General features: G+C 35.3%; 1 protein-coding gene across 6 annotated transcripts; it reads left to right on the top strand.

The window, feature by feature from the left end:
* Positions 1 to 246: 246 nt before the first annotated feature.
* PNISR (PNN interacting serine and arginine rich protein) lies at positions 247 to 24850 on the top strand. Of its 6 annotated transcripts, none has more exons than XM_042939426.1 (13): positions 254 to 346; positions 7010 to 7089; positions 9183 to 9298; positions 10780 to 10968; positions 12347 to 12570; positions 14066 to 14237; positions 16077 to 16267; positions 18458 to 18595; positions 19775 to 19874; positions 20621 to 20674; positions 21742 to 21912; positions 23176 to 24262; positions 24503 to 24850. In XM_042939426.1, the coding sequence occupies exons 3-13, from the start codon at positions 9211 to 9213 to the stop codon at positions 24531 to 24533; spliced, it is 2445 nt and encodes an 814-aa protein (XP_042795360.1). In that variant the 5' UTR covers positions 254 to 346; positions 7010 to 7089; positions 9183 to 9210; the 3' UTR covers positions 24534 to 24850. The 6 variants fall into 6 exon arrangements, with proteins under 6 accessions (XP_042795364.1, XP_042795360.1, XP_042795359.1 ...); XM_042939425.1 differs by having other exon boundaries at positions 9179 to 9298; XM_042939428.1 differs by lacking the exon at positions 254 to 346 and adding an exon at positions 5879 to 6146 and having other exon boundaries at positions 9179 to 9298.

Here is a 24850-nt window from a genome sequence, read left to right as displayed (position 1 = left end):
GGCTGTCTGCCCACTGTAAAGATGAAAATGAGTTGAGCCTGGCTCAATTAAGAGGTAACCTACAGGGATGTTCAGACACTTGCACGACGTTGACTAAGAAATCCCGGTGGTTTTGCCCAAAACAAAAATGGCACCGAGACAAATTAACGGGGTATAGTCACGTGCTGAAAGACCAGGATGGGGGACAACATGGCTTCAGATGACAAGCGGATGTTATTATTATTCACTTCCGGGTGCAACCAATCAGGCGCCATCTTGTCTTGTTCGTGAAGAAGTAGAAGCATCGAAAGGTTTGGAGAGGTATTACAGGAACTGTGGCGACAACGGGGTTCCGGAACCAGAGTGGGTAAGTGGTGGGAAACAATTAGGCGTGGGGACTTGCCACGCCATCACAGCCTTCTTGGTTTCCGTGGCGAAGGTAGATTAACTTAAACACGTAAGCTGCGTACGCTGCTTGGCGCGACTGCTGGAACCTCATCTCCTTAAAGAGGCGGTGTCCGCCCGATTTGGTGAATTGGATCGGTGCTCTCAGTGAAGAGGAAATGTTGTTATTAAAGAGAACACTCACGACTTCTTCCTATAACTCTTGAGAGTTTTCTCTCGGATCAGAAGGGACTAATTGTTGGGCTCCTGACCGGCCGTTAAGCACTGCGCGTGCGCAGTGAGAACCCCCTTATGGGGAGGGGGGTGCAAGGGGGCGGAGGAGGCTGGGGCCCGGACCTGGACCTTTTGCGCTGTGCAGTTCCGACTACGCAGGCGCGGTCAGGGCACATGCGTCCTGTTAACTCCAGTTAGGTTCCCTAGTTTGTATTTTTCTTGTTTTTATCCAGCGAAGGACTTTGTGTGTTAAGCTTCAAGAGGGAAAGAGTAGTATCCAACATTTCAGATGTATTGTGGTGGATATTATTGTCATCTGAACATCATGAGCACTCGAGAGTTTGGTTGTTGGTGGTTAACTTATAGAAGAGCAAAATAAACTTGGAATGTGTGACTTGAGTGCCGCAAAGCAAAAATAAAAATAAATTTGAACAGTAAAGATTCACCTGTAGGACTGTCGTGGGGCTGTAGGGATAGTAATAGTAAATCGGTTCTTTGGAGATGTTCATGAGACCATATTTTTTTAAAAAAATGAACAGATTTTATTTTTTAAAAGTTTTTGATTTACAGAAAAATTGAGCAGATAGTACTGAATTCCTATAAAAACACTCCTGCCTTATACAGTTTCTTTATTATTAATATGCATCAGTATGATGCATTTGTTAGAATTAATGGACCAATATTGACACATTATTAACATTATTATTATTGTAGTTTCTTTGTATTTCCTAAGTTTTAACCTAATGTTTTTTTCTGGCTCATGATTCCATTTAGGATACTATATGACATTTAGTTGTCATGTGTCCTCAGCCTTCTTTTAGTTGTGATAGTTTCTCAGGCTTTCTTAGTTTTTGATGACTGTAACAGGTTGAATTGTGTCCCTCCAAAGTTTATATATTGAAGTCCTAACCTCAGTATCTCAGATATAGCCATTTGTGGAAATAGGGTCTTTAAAAAAGTAAAGTGAAGTCAATAGGGTAGGCCCTAATCTATTATGACTGGTGATCTTATAAGAGGAGGTTAGGACACAGAGGGAAGACCATATAAAGACATAGAGAGAAGACAGCCAACTATAAGCCAGAGAGAGAGGCCTTCGAAATAAATCAACCCTGCTGACGTTTCCATCTTGGATTTCTAGTCTCCGGGAGGATGAGGAAATAAATTTCTGTTCTTTAAGCTACCCAGTCTATGGTACTTTGTTATGGCAGCCCTAGCAAACTGGTACCGTAAGTTGGACAGTTTTGAGGCTCACTGGTCAGGTATATAATAGAGTTCCCTCCGGTTGGAATTTGATGTTTTTCTCATGATCAGACTGATGTTAGGGGTTTTGGAAAGGAAGATTACAGAGGAGCAGTGCCTTTTTCATCACATCCTATCAAGGGTATGTAATATGAATGTGAAAAATCACCTCAGTCACCTGCTTGAGGTGGTGTTTGTCAAGTTTCTCCACTGTAAAGTTCCTCTTCCCTAACAACCCCCTCCTTTCCATACTGTACTCATTGGAAGGAAGTCCTTTTGCACAATCTGTACTTGAGGAGTGGAGAGCGATGTTCTCCCTCCTTTTTAGGATGTAGTATCCACATAATTTAGTTGGAATGCTTCTGCATGAATGATTTGTCTGTCCCTGCATATTTAATCATTTGTTTATATCAGTGTGGACACATAGATATTTGTGTCATAAGTTGTCTTAAAATCCATCGTTACTTTATTTTGTTGCTCAGATTGTTTCAGTTTTGGACATTGGGAGCTCTTTTAATTGTCTACTATGACATGCCTCCATCCTTTTTTTTTTTTTTTTTTTTTTTTTTTGGTATCTATAACCAAACTATCCAATTCTCCAATTTTTTTTGAGTGCCTCTTTTTATCTGCAAGTGGCAGAGCATTTCAGTATATCCTAAAATGCATGTCCCATCAAATAGCAAAATTTGTTTTACTAAATTTCAAATGATTACAAGGTTAGCCTCTGCTAGGGCCATTTCCACCTAACCTGAATTGAACAGATGAATTCTTTTTGGCATTGAGGTCAGTCATCTGATATGCAGTGACGTGGCAGGGGAGAAAAGGATTGTTGCATTTTGTGGTTTCTAAACTGTGTGTGTGATCTGAGAAACATTTTACCATATGCACTAAAGGATAGATGTGTTTCTATATCTCTTTGATTTTGCAATTGATGCTTAAGTACTTTAAAACAGATACTACATTTTCATTCTCATTCATCTGTTAGTTTATGAGAGGACTTTTGCAAATATTAATGACTGTCACTTAAACAAGTAATTTTAAGAATCTCAGAGCAACAAGTGTTCTAATATAGAGTTATCTAAGAAATGGAAAAGATAAACGATGCCATTTCAGGTTGTATTAGTTTCTTAGGGATACTGTAATAAATTATCATAAACTGAGTGACCTAAAACAACAGAAATTTATTCTTTCACAGTTCTCTGGGCTGGAAGTCTGAAATAAAGTTTTCTACAGGGCCGTGCTTGCTTGCTCGCTCCACCCTCAACCCTCCAACCCTGCTTTAGGGGAAGATCCTTCCTTGCCTCATCCTAGCTTCTAGTGGCTCTCAGCAATCCTAGGCTTTCCTTGGCTATAGACACATCACTTCAGTCTCCGCTTCTGTGGTCGCATGGTGTTCTCCGTGTGTATCTGTGTCTCTAATAAAAACACCAGTCACTGGATTAGGACCTACATTAAGCCAGTATGACCTCACATCTTGAATACATCTGCAGCTATCCTATTTCCAGATAAGGTCACATTGATAGTTTATGGAAGTGAGGATAGGACTAAAACATAATCTTTCTAAGGGGGCACAATTCAATCTGTAACACTGGTCATGGTCATAAACTAGATTTTTCCAGCCATATATGATAACTTGGATGCTCTGATGGCAAACCGTTGTTATTGATCTTTCTGTTTTTCCTAAATCCCAATTGTTGACAAGGAAATAACAGGTAATTTAGCCCCATGAAGGGAAAGGCTTGCAGCCTGAGATCTATAATCATATTTTCCAAATCTGAGAAGTTGAGCCTAAGGATCTTTAAAATTAAGGCTAAAGGAAGGGCAAATAAATTGGAATTGGCTTTTGATGTTATCAGAGTAGCAGTGTTAGAATGTTCTTTTCATCCTTGAATATTAGTGTTTTTACTTGATAAGAAATTTCAGTGAATGAGTAAAGTAATTTCACAACTTAATATGGGCAAAGCACTATGGAGAATTCATGTAATTGTAAGACTGCCCTCAAAAGATCTTGTACAAGCCATGAAAAAAAAAAAACAGCGAATATTCATTGTAAGTCTCTATAACATGTACACCGCATCATCTTTAGGTTATCATCATGGAAATCTTCAAACAGTGCAAAAGTAGAGTGTAGTGAACTCTAGTGTACTTATCACTCATCTTTAACAGTTATCAGTATTTTCCAAATCATTGTTAAACCAATCTGTAAATGTAATTTTTAATGGTATAAGGCAGTGTTGTTTCATTGAACCATACTGAAAGTATAGGACATCTTTTTTTATTATTGCCATATGTGCCTTCACATTCCTTACGTTTTCTAGATTTTTCATTTGTTATGTTGATTAGTTAGTAAAGAAGATTTTATGGTGAAGATGAAGAAAGTGTGGGGTTTCTAAATCCTTGCCATCAAATCACTTATAATCTTGTTCTTTAATCAGATAATTAATGAAACCCTTTATCAAGCATTGTGCCAGATGCTGAAACATATATAAAAGTTTATATTAGATATTTGAGTATACTAAGTCTTTTCTTAAAATCTGTCCCTTTACAAAATTCAGTGTAACTCTAAATTTTATTCTCATGACTGGAGAAACCCTTTTTGGACTAGATTATAGAAATTTACTCCCAAATCCTTCATAAGAAAATGAGACAGAGGTCAGGTAATTTGCCCAAAGTCTCACAGTTCTATTACATGTATAGTGCTTATTGCCTGTATATAGCTGTCATTATGGACTGTGCTGATCACCTTCCTTTGATTTTTTTTTTTTTGTATCTTTTAAAAATCTATATATGTATTTTTAAAAACACACACTATGGTAAAATAATTCAAAGAACACAGATATAAGACAATCAGAATTTCCTGATCTATTTTCACTTCCCAGAGCCTACTAGTTTTTAAGCATTTTTGTAATTTAGGGATTTTCTATACTAAATTTCATTCTTAATAAGAAAAAACCTCAAGCAGCATCATTATTCATGTTGTATCACATAATTTGTTTCACTGCTTAATATAATTTGTGTATCAATATATGTCAGCCTATAAAAGTCTATCTTACTCATTGTAATGGCTGAATAGCAGTCCACTGTATGGTTCTCTTGTATTTCACCCATTGCCCTTTGAGTGACAGTAAAAGCAGATGTTCACTGTTACAAACATGCTGCAGGGGCTGGGGTTACATGTTGAGTATACTCATCCATGGTTTAAGTCGTGGAATTGCTGGTGTTTTACCCACCCCCTCGTTCAATACTCATCTTCTGTAGCCAAGTTTTTCAACTGCAGATTTCATTGAAGCATTTTATCAAATACCTCCTAACTTCTTAATTCCTTGACTTTTATTGTCACTTTCTTTGCTGTATTTTTATGCTGTTGTGCTTCTCACAATTTCACATCTCTGTATTTTTCTAAGCCTAAGTGTATCAAACACTGTATTTGAATAGTAGCTTCCATAAAATCTTTGGGGGCAAGAAGCTTTGGAAAACATAGTAAAAGTAGAAGTGGCTGGTTTTAACAAATACAAATGGCTACAAGTAATACAAATCAAACTCTTGAAAATACACAAGTAAAAACTTTTTGTGCATGGGAAAACTGAAGTTCCTTTTTTTCTTTTTTAAAGCTTCACTCAATGATACTGTGAGAGGGAGGGACAAGAAGATTTTTTTTGAAAAAAAATTTTTTTCCGAAGATACCTCAGGTTACTTTCAAAGAAGAAAAAGAGAGTTGAGTAGAAATGGCTTGGCTTGATTGCCAACCCCTTTGCCTGCCCCCAATTGTAAACTTGAGGAGTGCTCTCAGAAATGATACTGAGATACTGAGAAAGTGTTGATGGTGGTATTAAGCTCTACTTTTTGAAGACTGCTTTGCTGAGTTTTCTTTAATATTTGTTTATTTTTGAGACAGAGAGAGAGCATGAGCGAGCAAGCACAAGGTGGGGAGGGACAGAGAGAGGGGGAGACACAATCTGAAGCAGGCTCCAGGCTCTGAGCTGTCAGCAGAGTCTGATGCAGGGCTCAAACCCCTGAACCGCAAGATCATGACCTGAGCCAGTCGGACACTTAACCAACTGAGCCACCCAGGCACCCTTGCTGAGTTTTCATGTGTTTCTCATTTAATCCTCAATGAGGTGAACACTTATTTATGTCCTCCATTTTACAGATGTGAAAACCAAGAATTAGACAGTGGTTAATTTGCCCATGTTCATACAGCTGGTGAGTGGTTTAGGTGGGCATCATGAAAAGAGCTTGTGCTCTGAAATCCAGGTTACTGGCCTTAAAAGGAGAACTGAAAAGTTGTTCATGACAACCATTAAACATGAGTAAGTGAAAGCAACTTTGATTTCTAGAGAAGTAAATCTGTGTATTGGAAATGATGGTTGGGAGTCAGCACGGATCATTTTCATCATGAAAGTGGTTTAAGGGCACATCTATTTGCAACTCTAGTAGTGAGTATATAGAGCTAGTTATGATGCCTACATTGTATGAGTTTATAACCTATGACAGAAAAATCTGTGCATTGAGTTTTCATATACCATTTACAGCTTTGGAAAACACAGCAAGCCATGCTTACAACAGCTTTTTGGTTCTCATAAATACAACAGCTTTGCTGTATTAGAAGGAGCTAGAGACTATTCAATTTTGCAGTTGGTATTTAGAGACTGATGTATGCAAAAGGCTGTCCTGTTCCTTATGGGAGATAAAAAGGTGAATAGATTTGACTTTCTATCAACTTTAAAAAGCTGTTGATCTAATGGGAATAACCTTGCTGGTGTTAATTTTAAACTTAGAATTCTATAGAAAACCTAAATTAATGCATTTTGTTACTTGTGCCATTTAAGTTAATGTCAGGTGAATGAGAGCTTTTCAAATGTTTCCTTTTTTCTCAACATATATGACAATCCCTAAATTGTTTGACATTATTTTATACTAATGAATTGTTCAAGTAAATAAAAAGATACTTATTTGAAAGGGAAAAAATTTTAAAAAGCTTTGTCATTTGTGATATACCTATTTCCCTTAACTTTAAATTGGTAGTTTCTCATTATAAAGTTAATGGGAGGAAAAGCTCCAAATTAATTTAGAGGTGATCACACTTTTATGTTGCATCTCTAGAATTTTACTAATTCTAGTAACTCTTCATAATCTAAGAGTAAACATATACTCTTTTTTTTTCCCCCCTCAGGGCATAAGTAATCTTGCTGCTATGCTTCCAAGCTGTAGTCTGAATCAACCCAAATTTTAAACAGAAGGTGAACCTCTGAGGTTAGTCAAAATAGCAGTTGGTATTTCTTCTGGGGGGTTCCTCTTTATTTATTTGTTACCTTTTAATTAAAGTTGTAAAGGATTCTAATAAGTAATTTAGCTTTTAAAATGTTTAAAGGTATAGTTGAAAAAGAGAGGGAAAAAGGAGAGAGGAAAGAAAATCTGAAGAGATTAGAAAAAGAAGCATATGCAGCTTGGAATTGATACTCAAGTCTGTTGTTGGCCTCAGGTGTGGTGCTATTTAGCATATTCTAATGATGCCATTATTATAGACTGTATTCTGTGACTAGAAGTCAAGTGCACTTGACTGTAAGGAAATCAAGGTAACAAAGGAATGCATCTTTTCTAATTTACAGTGTTCTTTACTTGAAAGGTCAGGATCTGACATTGATAGAACTATATGACATTGTGTGAATGCTGCAAACTCTTTTAAGAGACTGAATTGTAACAGCTAGTTGTCCTATTTGAGTGGGTGTCTCTTACTTCCTTCTTATCTGGCTTTCTTAGGTTTTTTTTGATCCTGCAGTGCTAAGGCTTGCTATTGTTTTATTTTTAGAATAGAGGAAAGGGTCATTCTAGAAAAATTCAGTTAGTAAAAATTTATTTAATGCCTCTATGCTAAGCCTTAGGGTACAAAAATGAAGAAACACATCCTGTTTGCCATGCATATCAATGGTTCTTAAAAGGGGTTGTATGTCAGTGTTGGATAAAGTACAGCTGTATTAGACTTGTAGGAATTTTAAACTTTTTATTATGAAAGTTTTTAAATTAGTTTAGAGAAAAGTAGACTAGTAGACTAGTGTGATGCCCCCACCCCCCGCCCTGCACATCATGTAGATTTAACAGTTATTAACACATATGCGCTCTCCCTTTCTTTTCCATGGCATTTAAATGTTAAGAAATCTGCTCTTGTAGACCTATCTGACTTTCTGGATTTGTCAAGTTGTTTCTTTTGATACTGTTTATGTCATTCTTTTGTTCCCTTTAATTTCTTTATAGTAGAATTAGATCCAAAAGCTCAGTTGGACTCCATTAAACATTTTTGGAGAAAATATTCAGAGTGATTTGGAGATATAATATTGTGTCTCATGAAGAGGCAACTAATAGTCTGTAGGGGTGGTATTTGAGCAACCTTTGAATTTGTGACTTCCCATCAACTTGTCAGATTTCCTGAATCAGTTGTTTCATTAGATTTGGCAATATAGTAATTTTCTGAATTTATTCTACTTCTGTGTTCATTAGCTCTAATTATAAGGAAGAGTTTTCCTTCAACAGCTAGAGCTGTTTGGTTACCCATTTTAGGGAGTTTTGGTTGGGAAGAGATTAAATCACTTTTTTTCTTATAATCTTTATTATTTTTTTATGTTTTATTTATTTATTTTTTGAGAGAAAGAGCGTCTGGGTGTGTGGAGGAGGGCAGAGTGGGGGAGAGAGAATCCCAAGCAGGCCCCCCCTGTCAGTGCAGCGCCATATGCAGGGCTTGATCCTACAGACTGAGATCATGACCTGAGCTGAAACCAAGAGTCAGACACTTAACCAACTAAGCCACCCAGGCGCCCCTTCGTATAATCTTTAAAATAAATAACTGTATTTCCAGAGGTCTGTATTGGGAAAAAAATAGATATTTTTCCCATCTTGTTGAGCTGAGTTGATTAGAGCCATGCTTGCCACCATTAACATTAAATTTTATACTCTTGGGGCGCCTTGGTGGCTCAGTCGGTTAAGCGTCTGACTTCGGCTCAGGTCATGATCTCGCGGTCTGTGGGTTCGAGCCCCGTGTCAGGCTCTGTGCTGACAGCTCAGAGCCTGGAGCCTGTTTCAGATTCTATGTCTCCCTCTTCCTCTGACCCTCCCCTGTTCATGCTCTCTCTCTGTCTCAAAAATAAATAAATGTTAAAAAAAAAAATTAAAAAATTTAAATTTTATACTCTTGCTTGCCAATCTAAAAATTCCACTTCCCTTTGGTAAACTACTGACCAGAATTTTAGAGCTCTGATAACATAAATGTATCATCATATAATAATTTCTGATGTGTGAGCTTTTAAAATTAACTGTGATTCTCATTTTTAAATTGTTTATTTTGTTGAAGATAGAAAATCAAATATATTTTAAAAAGTCAGGATGTGGGATCAAGGAGGACAGCCTTGGCAGCAATGGCCCTTGAACCAACAACAGTGGATGCAGTCGTTCCAGCACCAGCAAGATCCAAGTAAGGAAATCAGTTGAATTTGGAAATTGGGAAAGGGGAGATAGAGATGAGTGGGAGATAGGTGATGGGATTAAGGCAAATGGAATTGGAATTGGTTTATTGGATCGTTTTATGACCAAAATATAATTTTGTCTCATAAATAATACTGCCATAGCATACATATTAGGGAATGAATTTTTCTTTAGAAGACTTCCTCAAAGAGTAGAAAGCTTTATGAAGATTATACATTTTTAAAACTGATTTAGTTCTTATTTTTCTAAAGAAAGAGGAAAATCTTCCTTAAATGTGTTGCTTAAGTAAAGCATACTTCTGTTGTTCATTACGTAGCTCATAGTCAACTGAAGGTATGCTATATATATCATTTAAATTTTTCTTTTTATTATGGAATATTTCAAGCATATATGGATGTGGAAAAGAGTGAGGGAGCCCCTTTTTATTACTTAGCTTTCATAGTTGTTAACTCATGGCCAGTTTTGCTTCATTGATAAGACCTCTTCCACTGTCCTGCCTTTACTGGGTTAATCTGATTCTATTTCTTTTTTTAATAGCTACATAACATTCTATTATAGTACTATAAATTAGTAAATCACTTTTGGATGATTGTAGCTTTGTACTTTTTGAAATAATTATCATAATTTTGTATACATATCATTGCATTGTTACATGTCCAGTTATTTTCTGAAGAAAAAAAAATCCGGGAACTAGGTTTGTTATACCACTGTCAGCTCATTTGAAAAGTTTTGGATACACACTGCCCAGGTTCAGCTCCACATGGTTTATGCCAGCCTATGTTTCCACCAAAATGTATGAGAATACCTATTTAATCTTTCCTGCAATGTGAAAAACTGTCTTACTCTACTGTGTTTCCTTTATTAATAATATTAGATCTTAAAATGTTAAGCATAGATATTGGAGAAGGAAGAGGACCTTTAAGATAGTGAGGCAATACATTTTGAGTAAAGAATGGCTAAGAAGTTGCTAAGAAGATGTATTTTGACTAGAGAAGGGAGCCTTAGCTAAAGAGTGACTGTGAGGATGAGCAGAGATAGATAGTTGTATTCATCCTAAGTCTACAGGATCCATTGTGGGCCTGGATAGGATATGTTTGAGGAAGAAATTCGTGAGTTTGATCATTTGTTTTTATAGTAATTAAAAAAAACAAAACAAAACAAGAAGGAAAGAAGACTTTTAAAAGACTCCATAAACTAAGGTACAGGGGATAAATTTCTTATGAGTTAATATTAGAAGCCAGTTAAGAGTGATTTTGTGGCATTGTTTTCCAGAAGTCTTCTATTATTTTGTAACCTGAATGTGGGTTGTTTTCTAAGCATCCTTTCAGCCATAACCAATTTAATATTTAAAATCTGTAACATTTAAAAACTCTAGTAAGGAATAACTGAGATACTAGTTTTACATAGAGGCACTATTCTTTTAGCTCTTACATTCTGAATGGTAACTTCTGCTGTGTTCAATTGTGTTAGGTCAGATTGACTGGGCTGCATTGGCTCAAGCTTGGATTGCTCAAAGAGAAGCTTCAGGGCAGCAAAGTATGGTAGAACAACCACCAGGAATGATGCCAAATGGACAAGATATGCCTACAATGGAATCTGGTCCAAACAATCATGGGAGTTTTCAAGGGGATTCAAACTTTAACAGAATGTGGCAACCAGGTTTGTTGTTTCATGTTATCTGGATTTTAGGACTATTTTTAAAATAAAATGAGGATTAAATAAATTGTTTAATTTGCTTAGTTTTATGACTTCTTGAAATTGATGCTCCTTAAAGAATAGGCAGTTTCATTTAGATTTGACCTTGAAATTTTGTGGTTAAAATTATTCTGTACTCAATCTGCTAGCATTGTGGCACTCAGTTTGATTCTTTTCTTGGTTCTTCATTCCTAGGCTGACAGGGGCTGGGAACACTGGAAACCTCACTTGGCATCTAGGGAAGAGAGCATTCTATGTCTCTCTGTTGCAACCTCTGGCCTTTTCAGAAGCAGCACTGGCAGAGCAAAACATGTCTAGCCTCTAATTAAAGAAATATTGTGTCACTAAGTGACAAATTAGTCTGTCAAATATACTCTGCCCCTACCATCCACCCATCTTTTTCTTTCCTTTTTTTTTCCAGATAGTGAAGATCTTCCATAAGTTTTTATATGTTTTATTTTTTTGTTTGTTCATTTGCTTTTTTACTTCACAGTATGATTTAGATTTCTTGATGCTAATTCAGTTTTCCATGTCTTGTGTTATTATTTTGAATAGTCACTTGAAAATATTTATAGAGGAATCTTACATTTGAGTATGCTGATGATGAAGTTTTAACCTCCCTTTCCCTATTAATACTTCTTATTGTTTCTCAGTGTAAGAATGGAAAACTCAGGAAGTGATCCTCTAACATCACTTTTAAAAGAATAATGAATATTCTAATCTTTGATACTCTGAGGTAGTTTATTTCTAGTTTTCTTGAAGCTACACCAAATTTCCCCAAGTTTGAAAATGTTTTGGTTCCCAAGTTCTAGTTCATAAATGACTCACCCTGGCATTCCTACTCCCCAACTTTATTCTACTGGTTTTCTTTGTGACCTGGGCAGGTGATTAACCTCTGTGTGCCTCAGTTTTCCCTCCTGAAATTGGCAAAGATAATACCTGATTTCTCCCTACCTCACAGGGATGTTGTGAGGATAAATGTGTTCATGCAAGAAAGATATTATATATAAAATCTCAAGGTGTTATTTTTTATGGTATTGTTACTGGACAGAAATAGAAAAAGTCAACAAAAAAAAATGCTTTGGATTTTGTTACATTATGAAAAATAATTTTGGTCATTTGATTTCTATATGTTTAGGATATGAATTAGAGTGGAGTTAGTTCATTCGAATTATTTACTAGTTTAATTGCTTATTTTTAAGATATACAAGAGGAATTTGACCCAAGAAGTCATAAATTTTTAAATCTGTTTCTTTGCTGAAAAATCTTTCTTGAGATCTTAAAAATTTGTGATGTTGTTATAACCCCCTGTTGAATGTTTTTATGCCTAAATCCTAAATAGAATGGGGAATGCATCAGCAGCCCCCACACCCCCCTCCAGATCAGCCATGGATGCCACCAACACCAGGCCCAATGGACATTGTTCCTCCTTCCGAAGACAGCAACAGTCAGGACAGTGGGGAATTTGCCCCTGACAACAGGCATATATTTAACCAGAACAATCACAACTTTGGTGGACCACCCGATAATTTTGCAGTGGGGCCAGTGAACCAGTTTGACTATCAGGTGAAAGATATTTTGTTGCTTTAATATTGTAGATGTGCACGTAATCCATTCTTTGGAAGTGTCTCATCAAGAGTACCTAAGATCTGTGTTTCACTTTTCAGTCTTGTACAGATAAGCACATATTATGTCTCAGAAAAATTCTCAATTTTTGAGTATTAAAATCATTAGATTTTTTTTTTTTTCTGGTGTCTGATATGCTTAGCAGAATGATATAAAGGATCGTTAGGGAAAAATTTGGATAAAAAGAAAAATGTGTAAGTGCAATAGCTATATGATGTTTTGTTTTCTAATTTATAATTTCAAAATGGTATATTTAAATGTTGAATAAAGTTTAGAAAATGCACAGTAGTTGAATACATTATTTGTCAATAATAGATCATGGATAAGACATGAATAAAATACATGAAGAACATAGATCATCTTCCTAAATGCAGTTCCTTCTGCTATATAGAATTATGACTTTTTCCTTCTGCTATATAGAATTATGACTTTTTCTAGTGTTGTCATTTTTTTTCCATTCTGACATGACATGTTAATGAAATTGTACATAATTTCCTTTGTAGCATCTAATTCATTCCTAGGGACATAGAACTCTATGGGAAATAGTATCGTTATGTGGGGCTTTATTTTCTCTAATCACTCTGCCAAGGGTCCACCCTCAAATTATAGTGCTAGATAATCATTTTGAAATAACTGATTGTAGTTGTTACCTTATAAACTGAGCTATCATGATTTAAAATTTTGAAAAAACTCAGACATTATTTCACTACTTGTATTAATAATGGACATAAATTGTAAACAGTATGCACCTTGAGACAGTAATCCTCATTCATATGTATTCAGATACTTATTGTGTATACTCGTACTTAGTATACAGATATGACAGTGTTTGTTTGGTTTTGGTTTTGAAGAAATGCAGTGGCAGGGAGCTTCTACTTACACCCCATTATCTTGATAAAACCCCATGCTAACAAGACAGAGTTCTGTTGGCAATGGGCTTATTAGAAAAGCCTCTGAAAATAGGAAAATTGCAAAAAAAATTTAATGATTCCATAACTTTTATTTTGTTTAAATAGATAATATTTCTTGCAAGATTATAGAAACAACTAAAGTTCATAAGAAATAAGTTGGAATTGATTTAAAAAAACATCCTGTATTTTCTAGTTATATAAAAACTGACATTTGATTTCATGGTAGTAGAAGGATTATTTTATAAAAGGTCATATATATATCTTTTTCTATATTTATTGAAAATAGTGTATTAGCTGAATTTTAGATGACTCTTTGCATTTACATAGGCAGAACATCTTTATCTTTCTTAAGAAAAGTAAGCCTAAGTTCTTGGGGCTACAGAAATATCGGTGGATATTAGAACCATGGAATTCTTGGATTTGCTGCACACATGGATTTCTACTGTCCCAGTTCATAACACACGTGTGTCCCAGAGAGTATATTGTATTAATGTGAAGAAAAATAAACTGCAATACTCTTTCAGCATGGGGCTGCTTTTGGTCCACCGCAAGGTGGATTTCATCCTCCTTATTGGCAACCAGGACCTCCAGGACCTCCAGCACCTCCCCAGAATCGAAGAGAAAGGCCATCATCATTCAGGGATCGGCAGCGTTCACCTATTGCACTTCCTGTGAAGCAGGAGCCTCCACAAATTGGTAGCTATTTAAGTTTAGTGACCACAATTGGCATGATTTCTTGATCATGTATAAAGGATGTCTTGTTTTCTTAAATTGTTCTGACACTTCTGATATGTTAGGAATTGATAGTTTATTTATTTATTTTTTTTTTTTAATTTTTTTTTTCAACGTTTTTTTTTTTTTTTTTTTTTTTTTTTTTTTTTTTTTTTTATTTATTTTTGGGACAGAGAGAGACAGAGCATGAACGGGGGAGGGGCAGAGAGAGAGGGAGACACAGAATCGGAAACAGGCTCCAGGCTCCGAGCCATTAGCCCAGAGCCTGACACGGGGCTCGAACTCACGGACCGTGAGATCGTGACCTGGCTGAAGTCGGACGCTTAACCGACTGCGCCACCCAGGCGCCCCAGGAATTGATAGTTTAAAATCCTATCATTTTATAGTCATAACCCTTAACATTACAAAAAAGTTGATGGTCTAAAATATGAAAAGTTCTGAATATTTTTTTTAAAATAAATCATTATTTGAAACTACAGATTTTGTGATGAATAATAAATTTATCATAGCTGTTGCATTTTGATATTTTCTTCAGTGTTGGCAGTTTGGTACATTATGCCAGTATATGAACAGTTCCCCTTTTAAAACCTCTTAATTGTTCTCTGTCTCTGGTCTCTTTCCACTCTCAGTTAATCTGATATGCTGCTGCCAGATTAATTTTCCTTTGGTTATTTCACTTGCCAGAAATATTTTGGCAGAAGATATAACTTTTTTCCTTTTTCTTTTTTTTTTTTTTCCTTTTTATGAGAGAGAGAGAATGTGAGCCTGGGAGAGGGAGAGATGGAGAGAATCTTAACCAGGCTCCATGCCCAGCACGGAGCCTGACATGGGGCTTGATCCCACAACTAAGAGATGAGATTGTGATCTGAGCCGAAATCAGGAGTTGGACGCCTAGTGCTTAAACGTGGGGCTTAAACTCACAACCACGAGATCAAGAGTCGTACATTCTACCGAATGAGCCATCCAGGCGCCCTTGAAGATTTAAATTTTTAATATAGTATAACTAATTTATGTCTAATGACATGTTGTAAACTTAAACTTTGTATCTAGAAATCCAAATCCAATACTTAATATACCATAACATTTAAGTCTTTCCTTTTTATCACAAAGTAGACATGATAGGAAGATTCTAACTTCTTTTTTAACTTACGGAATCCTAGTTATTCACATGAATTCTCATTGTGAAAAATAGACTTGTGCTTTTGTTTGACTCTGTTCTGTTTTTATATTTTAAGAAGCAGTGTAGTATAAAAGTTTGGCTTGGAATTAGCCCACATCACTACTACTGGCTTTTTAATTTTGAATACATCATTAAGCTTTTTGAACTTGAGGTTTCTTATTTGTAAGAGATTGAATAATAGTAGTGATTTTTTTTTTTTTTTTTTTTTTTTTTTTAGAATTAAGTGAGATGATCGTTTAATGTGCTTTCATAGTGTCCTGGCTTGTCATAAACATTAAGACAATGTTCACAAAGGGCCTGGCTGGCTCAGTTGGTAGAATATGTGACTCTCGATCTCGCGGTTGTGAGTTTAAGCCCCACGTGGGGCGTGGAGCCTACTTTAAAAAACAAAAAAGACCGTATTCACTGCTGCTCTTAAAAATGATCTTAAAGAGAAGCATAATGGTTACTGGGTTGCCTTATCACTGTCTTACTGAAGAATGATAGTTATAAGCACTCAAATGGCACCAGAATTCTTTTATTTCATTTACTCACAAAGTTGGTAGAAATTCAAGAATAAGGAACTCATACATTTATGATTTTTATTAAACTAACTCATAAATATTGTTTTCCATGTGAAACAGATGCAGTAAAACGCAGGACTCTTCCAGCTTGGATTCGAGAAGGTCTTGAAAAAATGGAACGTGAGAAGCAGAAGAAGTTGGAGAAAGAAAGAATGGAACAACAACGTTCACAATTGTCCAAAAAAGAAAAGAAGGCCACAGAAGATGCTGAAGGAGGAGATGGCCCTCGTTTACCTCAGAGAAGTAAATTTGTAAGTGTTAGAGTCACTTGACATGGAACTCCCATGTGATTTGAATGTGAAAATTATTGAAATAAACCAGTAATTTAGTTATAAAAAAGTATTAGAATAATATTCTTGAGATTACTTTTAGTAAATATTTTGAGGATTATGGTTTTTGTTTTTTAATTTTTTTTTAATGTTTATTTTTGAGAGAGAGAGAGACAGCATGAGCGGGGGAGGGGCAGAGAGAGAGGGAGACACAGAATCAGAAACAGGCTCCAGGCTTTGAGCTGTCAGCACAGAGCCTGACACGGGGCTCACACTCACAGACCACGAGATCATGACCTGAGCCGAAGTCGGACGCTTAACCAACTGAGCCACCCAGGTGCCCTGAGGATTATGTTTTTATAGATGTTGTTATTGAGGGTAGAGTAAGGAGAAAAAGGGGGCAGTGGGTTTATAAAACGTTCTTTCCAGAGAGAAATCACTCATTAGGCTGCTAGATACGTCTTACCTTGAGAAACAAGTCCATGTTCTCTTGTTGCAGCGCAGCTGATTCCCTAGTGGTGGATTATAAAATGAAACTAAGTTAAAATGGCAAGGGAGAAGGAAATCTGCCTTTTTTGAATATTTAAGTATATGTTTATACCAGAAGATGAATAACTTTCATAGTTTTTGACATGCACGCTGAAAGTAATTAAGTTAAATCTTAAACCTTCATCAGTTAGATGGTGTGAGTGGCTTAGGAATTTTTTAATTTAGCAGTAATGTGCTCTCAGCTGACATGATAGCCATAGTACTGGCTGGTATGCAACTCTGGAAACGGGTCTGTCTCCCAATGCCATTTTATGCTTCAGAAATAAATCACAAGGGGACAGCAGGGTAACTAGATTCAAGTAGACATTGGTTTAGCTTAAATTTCATAAATGCTATATAATACTTTCAGTATTTCACAAAAGCACCATGCCAAAGATGTGTTTTTGTTGTGGGTATTATGAAGATAAGAACCAAAAGACTGTCATAATAGTTTGCCTTTTTTTTTTAAATGTAATTGTTAACTTTTAACATGAAATAGTGGATTTCCAGATTTGATAGGTTTAGGTGTCAAAAAAAGTGTTTGGAGATTATCTTCCCCCTTCTCCCAAATGCTTTTGGGCTTGTGTTACATGTATTCTTCCCCTGGTTCAGATAGTCTTTCCATAGTAGTGTTTCAATGATCACCTTATGTTTTACTTAGTAGGATTTTTAAGGGTAACTCTAGGATACTTCTTTGCCTGAAGAAGAAGCCCCTTTTTAAGGTGTGCCATCTGGATACTGAAAACCTATAGCCAGAAACAGAGACGAACTCTGGCATTTCCTACATCTGAAGTAGGAAATGATGCATTTCCTACATCTCATTTCTTATCTGTCCATTTTGTAGCAAAAAAGCACATTTTGCTAAGTTTCAAGGCCAGCTAAGATCTGGAAACTGATACAGATCTTTAATTTTAAGTGACATGATTTTAGGTAAACAAGCTTAAATTTGTAGCTATATGAAAGTAACATTGAATAATATAAATGTGGTTTATTTATCCAAAGTTCTACAAGCTACTTATTTCAAGACCATGATAGATAATGGATATTAATTGAGTCAGTCTTGGTATGATATTAATTTTGGTTATTTATACAATAAGTCAAAATTGACTAAGGAAAAAAAAAATTGAGGGGTGCCTGGGTGGCTCAGTCAGTTAAGCATCCGATTCTTGATTTTGGCTCAGGTTGTGGGATTGAGCCCTGGGTTGGGCTCTGCACAAATGGTGTGGAGCCTGCTTGGGATTCATTCATTCTCTCTCTCTCTCTCTCTCTGTCTCTCTCTTGCTGTTGCTCTCTCGCTGTCTCTGCCCCCTCCTTCTCCCTTCCCCATCCCTCCCTCCCTGTCTCTCTCTCTCTGCCTCTCTCTCTTGCTCCCTCTTGCTTTCAAAAATAAATAAATAAGCTTTTAAAAATTTTTGAAAAATAATTGATATTCCTAAGCTATCTTGTAATCTTATATTTCCTTTCAGGTAACACTTTATACTACTAAATGAAATCTATAGTACACATTTGTAATGTAATTTAGAGAGAGATTTTATTTTTATATATCTGTTTCATAGACTTTATGGTTTTAAAATAGAATGTGTAAGGTAATGATTTTACATTATAAGCATGAATTTGGGCTACCCATACTATTACTTCTTCTAGGATAGTGATGAGGAAGATGAAGACACTGAAAATGTTGAGGCTGCAAGTAGCGGAAAAGTCACCAGAAGTCCATCTCCAGTTCCTCAGGAAGAGCACAGTGAACCAGAGATGACTGAAGAAGAGAAAGAGTATCAAATGGTAGAATGTTAAATTTCTTACCATGTACAGGATTAAAAAAATATTTTTTACTGAAGTATAATTGACATAGAACATTTTGTTACAGGATTTGTTTTGTTTGGAATTTCTAAACTGTTAGTTGACTGTTTTAAACGTTTAAACTGTGAACTCATGAAACAATTGCAAAATGTATATTGATATATAGAGATGCTAGGTAATGTCTACAATTTATAATAGGAAATCGCTGCTTATGCAGCAGTTATTAAGCATGTTTCCTAATACCGGTGTTGTAAATAAACAGTGCTTTACTGTATGAGACCCAAGAGAGCATTTATTGATTTATTATTTTCTAAGGTATGTCTTTTGAATACTTAGAAACATTAAAAGACTTCATAGAAAAATAAGTTTAGGAAGCACTGAGTTGAGTACAGTTAAACATATTTCTTCATTGAAAGACTTAAAGCCTTAAATATCTATAATGTGTACTGTCATTTTCTGAGATTGGGAATATAATATGTTGCATTTCTTCTATTTAAAGACCAGTGATCTTTGGAATGTGTGTAGAAGATGCTGATATAGTGTACTTTCGTTAGCAGATAAGTAATCTGGAGCCCTGAGAGGCTGAAGAACTAATAGTTGGTGTACATTTCAAACAGTTGCTGGTAGCCAAACTAGTGCTAGAATCCAGCTTTTATTTCAAGTCACTTGTACTCTATATTTCAGTAGTCAAGAAAAAAAGGACTTGATCTAACAGAGTGGAATAGCTATCCTTTCCTTCCCCTTAAATTTCACCTTGAGCCAAGGGTTAACGTAAGTTCCTAGGTAATTTAACTAGTGTTGTGCTGCTTACTAATACTGTTATTAAATGAAGGCGTCCTCCTTTCAACTTAAAGCATCTATGGAAATTTTTATTGATAGGGGCCTTTTAAAAATATTTTGTGTATAGAATTATAATTCAATTTCTTTATTATACAGGGAAATTCATACTTTATTTCATGATTTTGAAATTTTCAAAGTTTTTGTATTTTAGAGTAATTTTCAAGATATTCGGTTCCTTGGAATGATATGATCTCTTGTTTAAAAATGTTTTATAAAATGGCTTTGCCTGTTAATTGTTTTTGAAAATATCAAACAGCATTAGTAACTATAATAATTAAATTAGGAACAATATATATAAATATATAAAATATCCTTCTGTAGATGTTGCTGACAAAAATGCTTCTGACTGAAATTCTACTGGATGTCACAGATGAAGAAATTTATTACGTAGCCAAAGATGCACACCGGAAAGCAACGAAAGGTATATTGTGGGTGTTCTTGGTTTTGTTTTTCTGGGAATATTTTGGTTTTGGTGGCTATTTTGGACTTTTTTTGGTTGTCCCTGCTGAATTCTAGCAGATATTTGAAATATTTTCTTCTTGCATGTTTTTAACTCTCTGGGAAAGGTTAGATTTGTAGGACATCATATTAAAACTATAGAAGTATTTTTCCTTTTATCCAACTTGCTTGAGCACAAATGAGCAATTATGCTATTTTTTGATGAAATGTATAGTGGAAAATTCTTGATGTTCAATTTATTTCACCTGATTTTTTTTTTTATAGATACCATAGTATTTGGTGTATAACTTTTAGTGTAGTTTAGTTTCACTAATGAATTGAATTGTGACCCTTCAGTTTTCACAGTTTACCACTTAAAATTCTTACAGAAGCAAGAGATTCACCCATCCCCACCCCCCATATTCTTGGTAACACTTAAAAAATATACTGAAAGCAAAATTTAAATTAGGGACCATACCTCAAAAATAAAAATACTGATGTACTGGTCAGTATTTTTCATCATTATAAAACAATTTCAGCTCACTTCAGCATTATAATTTCAAGGCCAGACATGCTACTGGTTTAAAATGAATGTTATGTTTTTAATGTTTCTTCTCTCCCCAAAAAGCAGCAATAGTAGTAGATTTAACAATACCATAGACTCTCATGACTATGAAATCGTGGCTATTTGTGTTAACATGTTGTTCCTGTTGTTGATGTGATACAAAGCTCCTGCAAAACAGCTGGCACAGTCCAGTGCACTGGCTTCCCTCACTGGACTCGGTAAGTGTTTTCCTTATTTGTGAGAGGGCCTTAAAGGGAAAATCACACTTACCATGTCTCTCTACATGTTCTGTTTTGAAACTGTACTATTCCTACTCAGTTTATAAACCTAGATTCTAGGGTTATTTCGGTCTCTAAAGGTTTGCCTATTTTTTTTTTTTTTTTTTTTGACTAAAGCATTCACAGGAATTATTATAAATGTGACTAATTCATAGTTTATTGGGGCGAGCTGTAATAGTTCATTACTTAGCCCTGATTATATTTAAGCTCACTTTCAAAATGATTGCATACATGCCTTAGGGAAGAACCTATCCACTAATGCTGTTAATAGGGGACTTTCATTTAGATTGTGTTGTAGCAAGTTGAGTTTTAACATAGAGGAAAGAGTTTATCTTATAATAGTGTAATAGTAATGATGTGTTCGTAATTTGCTCTTTGCATGATATATTCTCAAGTATATAAAAGCTTGAACTTGCCTTTTCCACATCATTTCAAATTAATCTTTGTGGGGATCAACAGAAATGGGTAGAGCCAAATGCCCATGTGATTTTGTTAATGATTAATTACTATTTAGATCACTTCAGGGTGGGGAGTAGTTTTAGCACATTACCATTTCTGTACCAGTGAGAATTACAGTATTCTAATTTCTTTAGGGAAAAAATACTTTGCATACTACCTGGGATTTCTGAGCTTTGAACAATTAAAGAATTAATTTTAGAAATATTTTCAGGATCATTGGTAGTTGAATTGACTGTGCTTTAGTGAGGCTCTATTAGTGCCCTGTTAAATGGTTTTGTTGGTTAGTATGGACAGTAAAACAGAACTGTTATCACGGTTCCTTTATGGTGAGAAATACAAATATTTCAGAAAGAATGAGATACTGTCAATTTTCACGAGGGTTCTATGAACTCCCTTACGAATTGGAATTATACTCCTCCCCACCCCGAATAAGCATATTCTTCCAAGAAAAGGCAATGAAAAAAAATTAGCTTTCTTCTCAGACCTTAAAAATTTTTTAGTGTCTAGAATAATTTTTCCATATGATAGACTGAACTTTATGTACACAGGTGGACTGGGTGGTTATGGATCAGGAGACAGTGAAGATGAGAGGAGTGACAGAGGCTCTGAGTCATCTGACACTGATGATGAGGAGTTACGGCACCGAATCCGGCAAAAACAGGAAGCTTTTTGGAGAAAAGAAAAAGAACAGCAGCTGTTACATGATAAACAGATGGAAGGTATATCTTTTAGACTCACTTAATTTTTGTCCAGTTTTATTTGTATTTCTTTTTATTTTTTAACCAACCTAACAATATCGAGGGTAGGCTTGAGGTTAGAATATAGATAACATGTGATGTGACTAAAACTAAGGTTTTTGGCTTATTTGCAGTTTTTATGAAACTTAAAATTAATCGTGGTATTCAAAATATGTAAAAGGTGAACTTTGTCTTGTTTTGTAAGACATTAATTTCAATAGCTATAAGTTGTCATTGAATGTATTTTTTCTTTCTAAAGTTTTCAAAATGAAAAAGAAGACTTTTGAAATGGCAGAAATGTATTTGTAAAACTATTGAAAAGTAATTTGTAGTTAGAATATTTAATGTGTAGCTAGCATATTTAAGGAAATAGAGGACTTTCTACAGAAAGTTTTTTTTTTAAACATTTATTTATTTTTGAAAGACAGAGCGTGAGCCCGGGAGGGGCAGACAGAGAGGGAGACAGAATATGAAACAGGCTCCAGGCTCTGAGCTGTCAGCACAGAGCCTGACGTGGGGCTCGAACCCACGAGCTGCAAGATCCTGACCTGAGCCAAAGACGGAAGCTCAACCAACTGAGCCACCCAGGCGCCCCTTTATAGAAGTTTTCAAATGTAAAATACTATCCATGACTGTAGTTTTTTATAGTTTACATAATGGTATTAGGAATACTGAAAGAGTGTTTTGAATTTTTTGGAAAAATCATACTTGGACAAGGAAATTATTAAGAGTTAGCAGTCGAAAATTTCCTGTCAATTACTTAACCTTTAAGTTGCCTTTTGAGACAAAAAGGAAATCTTTTCCAGTTGCTTCACATGTACCTTTCCACTTTGACACTCTTTTCTTGTATTGTCCAGGAGCATAGATAACCCTATAGGTGGTTATTGAACACTTGAAATATACCAAGTTTAAGTATGCTATAGGTATAAAATAGACTAGATTTGAAAGATTTTATATACATATATATATACATATATATATATATATACATATATATGTATGTATATATATTTGAAATGATATTTTTAATATTTTGGGTTAATAAACTATTAAAATTAAGGTCATCTGTTTTTATTTTCTTAATGTAGCCACTAGAAAAGTTTGAATACTTACGTGGCTTGTATTCTGTTTCTGTTAAACAATGCTGTTCTCCTGTTACCATTTGATAGCTTGAAATCTGATAGTTTAGGGATTTTTTGGTCATACATTTGACTTTTCATAGTATTTTTTCTTTTTCTGTTTCAGAAGAAAAGCAACAAACAGAAAGGGTTACAAAAGAGATGAATGAATTTATCCATAAAGAGCAAAATAGTTTATCACTACTAGAAGCAAGAGAAGCAGACGGTGATGTGGTTAATGAAAAGAAAAGAACTCCAAATGAAACTACGTCAGTTTTAGAACCAAAAAAAGAGCATAAAGAAAAAGAGAAACAAGGAAGGAGTAGATCAGGAAGTTCTAGTAGTGGTAGTTCCAGTAGCAATAGCAGAACTAGTAGTACTAGTAGTACTGTCTCTAGCTCTTCATATAGTTCTAGCTCAGGTAGTAGTCGCACTTCTTCTCGGTCTTCTTCTCCTAAAAGGAAAAAGAGACATAGCAGGAGTAGATCTCCAACAATTAAAGCTAGACGGAGTAGAAGTAGAAGTTACTCTCGCAGAATAAAAATAGAGAGCAATAGGGCTAGAGTCAAGATTAGAGATAGGAGAAGATCTAATAGAAATAGCATTGAGAGAGAAAGACGAAGAAATCGGAGTCCTTCTCGAGAGAGACGTAGAAGTAGAAGTCGCTCGAGGGATAGGCGAACTAATCGGTCCAGTCGCAGTAGGAGTCGAGATAGGCGTAAAATTGATGATCAGCGTGGAAATCTTAGTGGGAGCAGTCATAAGCATAAAGGTGAGGCTAAAGAACAGGAGAGAAAAAAGGAGAGGAGCCGAAGTATAGATAAAGATAGGAAAAAGAAAGACAAAGAAAGGGAACGTGAACAGGATAAGAGAAAAGAGAAACAAAAAAGGGAAGAAAAAGATTTTAAGTTCAGTAGTCAGGATGATAGGTTAAAAAGGAAACGAGAAAGCGAAAGAACATTCTCTAGGAGTGGTTCTATATCTGTTAAAATCATCCGACATGATTCTAGACAGGATAGTAAGAAAAGTACTGCCAAAGATAGTAAAAAACATTCAGGCTCTGATTCTAGTGGAAGGAGCAGTTCTGAATCTCCAGGAAGTAGCAAAGAAAAGAAGGCTAAGAAGCCTAAACATAGTCGATCGCGATCCATGGAGAAATCTCAAAGGTCTGGTAAGAAGGCAAGCCGCAAACACAAGTCTAAGTCCCGATCAAGGTAGTATACTTTTTAAAGTATTTTGTCTGATTTTTAAAAAAATTTGACTGAATTTATTCAAAGTTGAAAGTGTCCTTTCTCTCTCTCTCTTTAATAAACTCAGTTTGGTACTTGATAAATGATCATAGTCTTAAGTAACTTTAGAAATCCTATATAATAATATTTATTTAAAAATTGCAGATTCTTTAGTTTAAAATACATTTTTATTTTTAAATTTGTCTTTTCCCTTTTTTTTTCCAGATCAACAACCCCTCCCCGTCGTAAACGCTGAGGAATGATGTGGCAAGGATGCCATGATGTTTAAAAAATTCCATGAGTTTTAAGGGCTTGTCTCATTATAGAGGCACATTGTGGCTGTGTAGGTGAAACCAGAATCTTTTTTTTTTTTTTTTAAATCTGTAAATAGGTGTACTTTTTCCAAATGCTGCTCCAAGTTACTTAATAGGATTTCTTTGTATTACATTTTTTTCAAAAAATAGTGCTTAATAAGACTATAAACATGCCATTCTCTTTCAGCTGTAATGTTCTTAAAATTATTCTTGAATGTACTGTGATGTCAATAAAGCTCTTCAGTTCATTTTTGTTAAC

This window comes from Panthera leo, chromosome B2 (assembly GCF_018350215.1).
Source record: "Panthera leo isolate Ple1 chromosome B2, P.leo_Ple1_pat1.1, whole genome shotgun sequence".
NCBI lineage: Eukaryota > Metazoa > Chordata > Mammalia > Carnivora > Felidae > Panthera > Panthera leo.
Note: the sequence above shows the minus strand (reverse complement) of the source record. Positions and strands in the feature narration are given on the sequence as shown.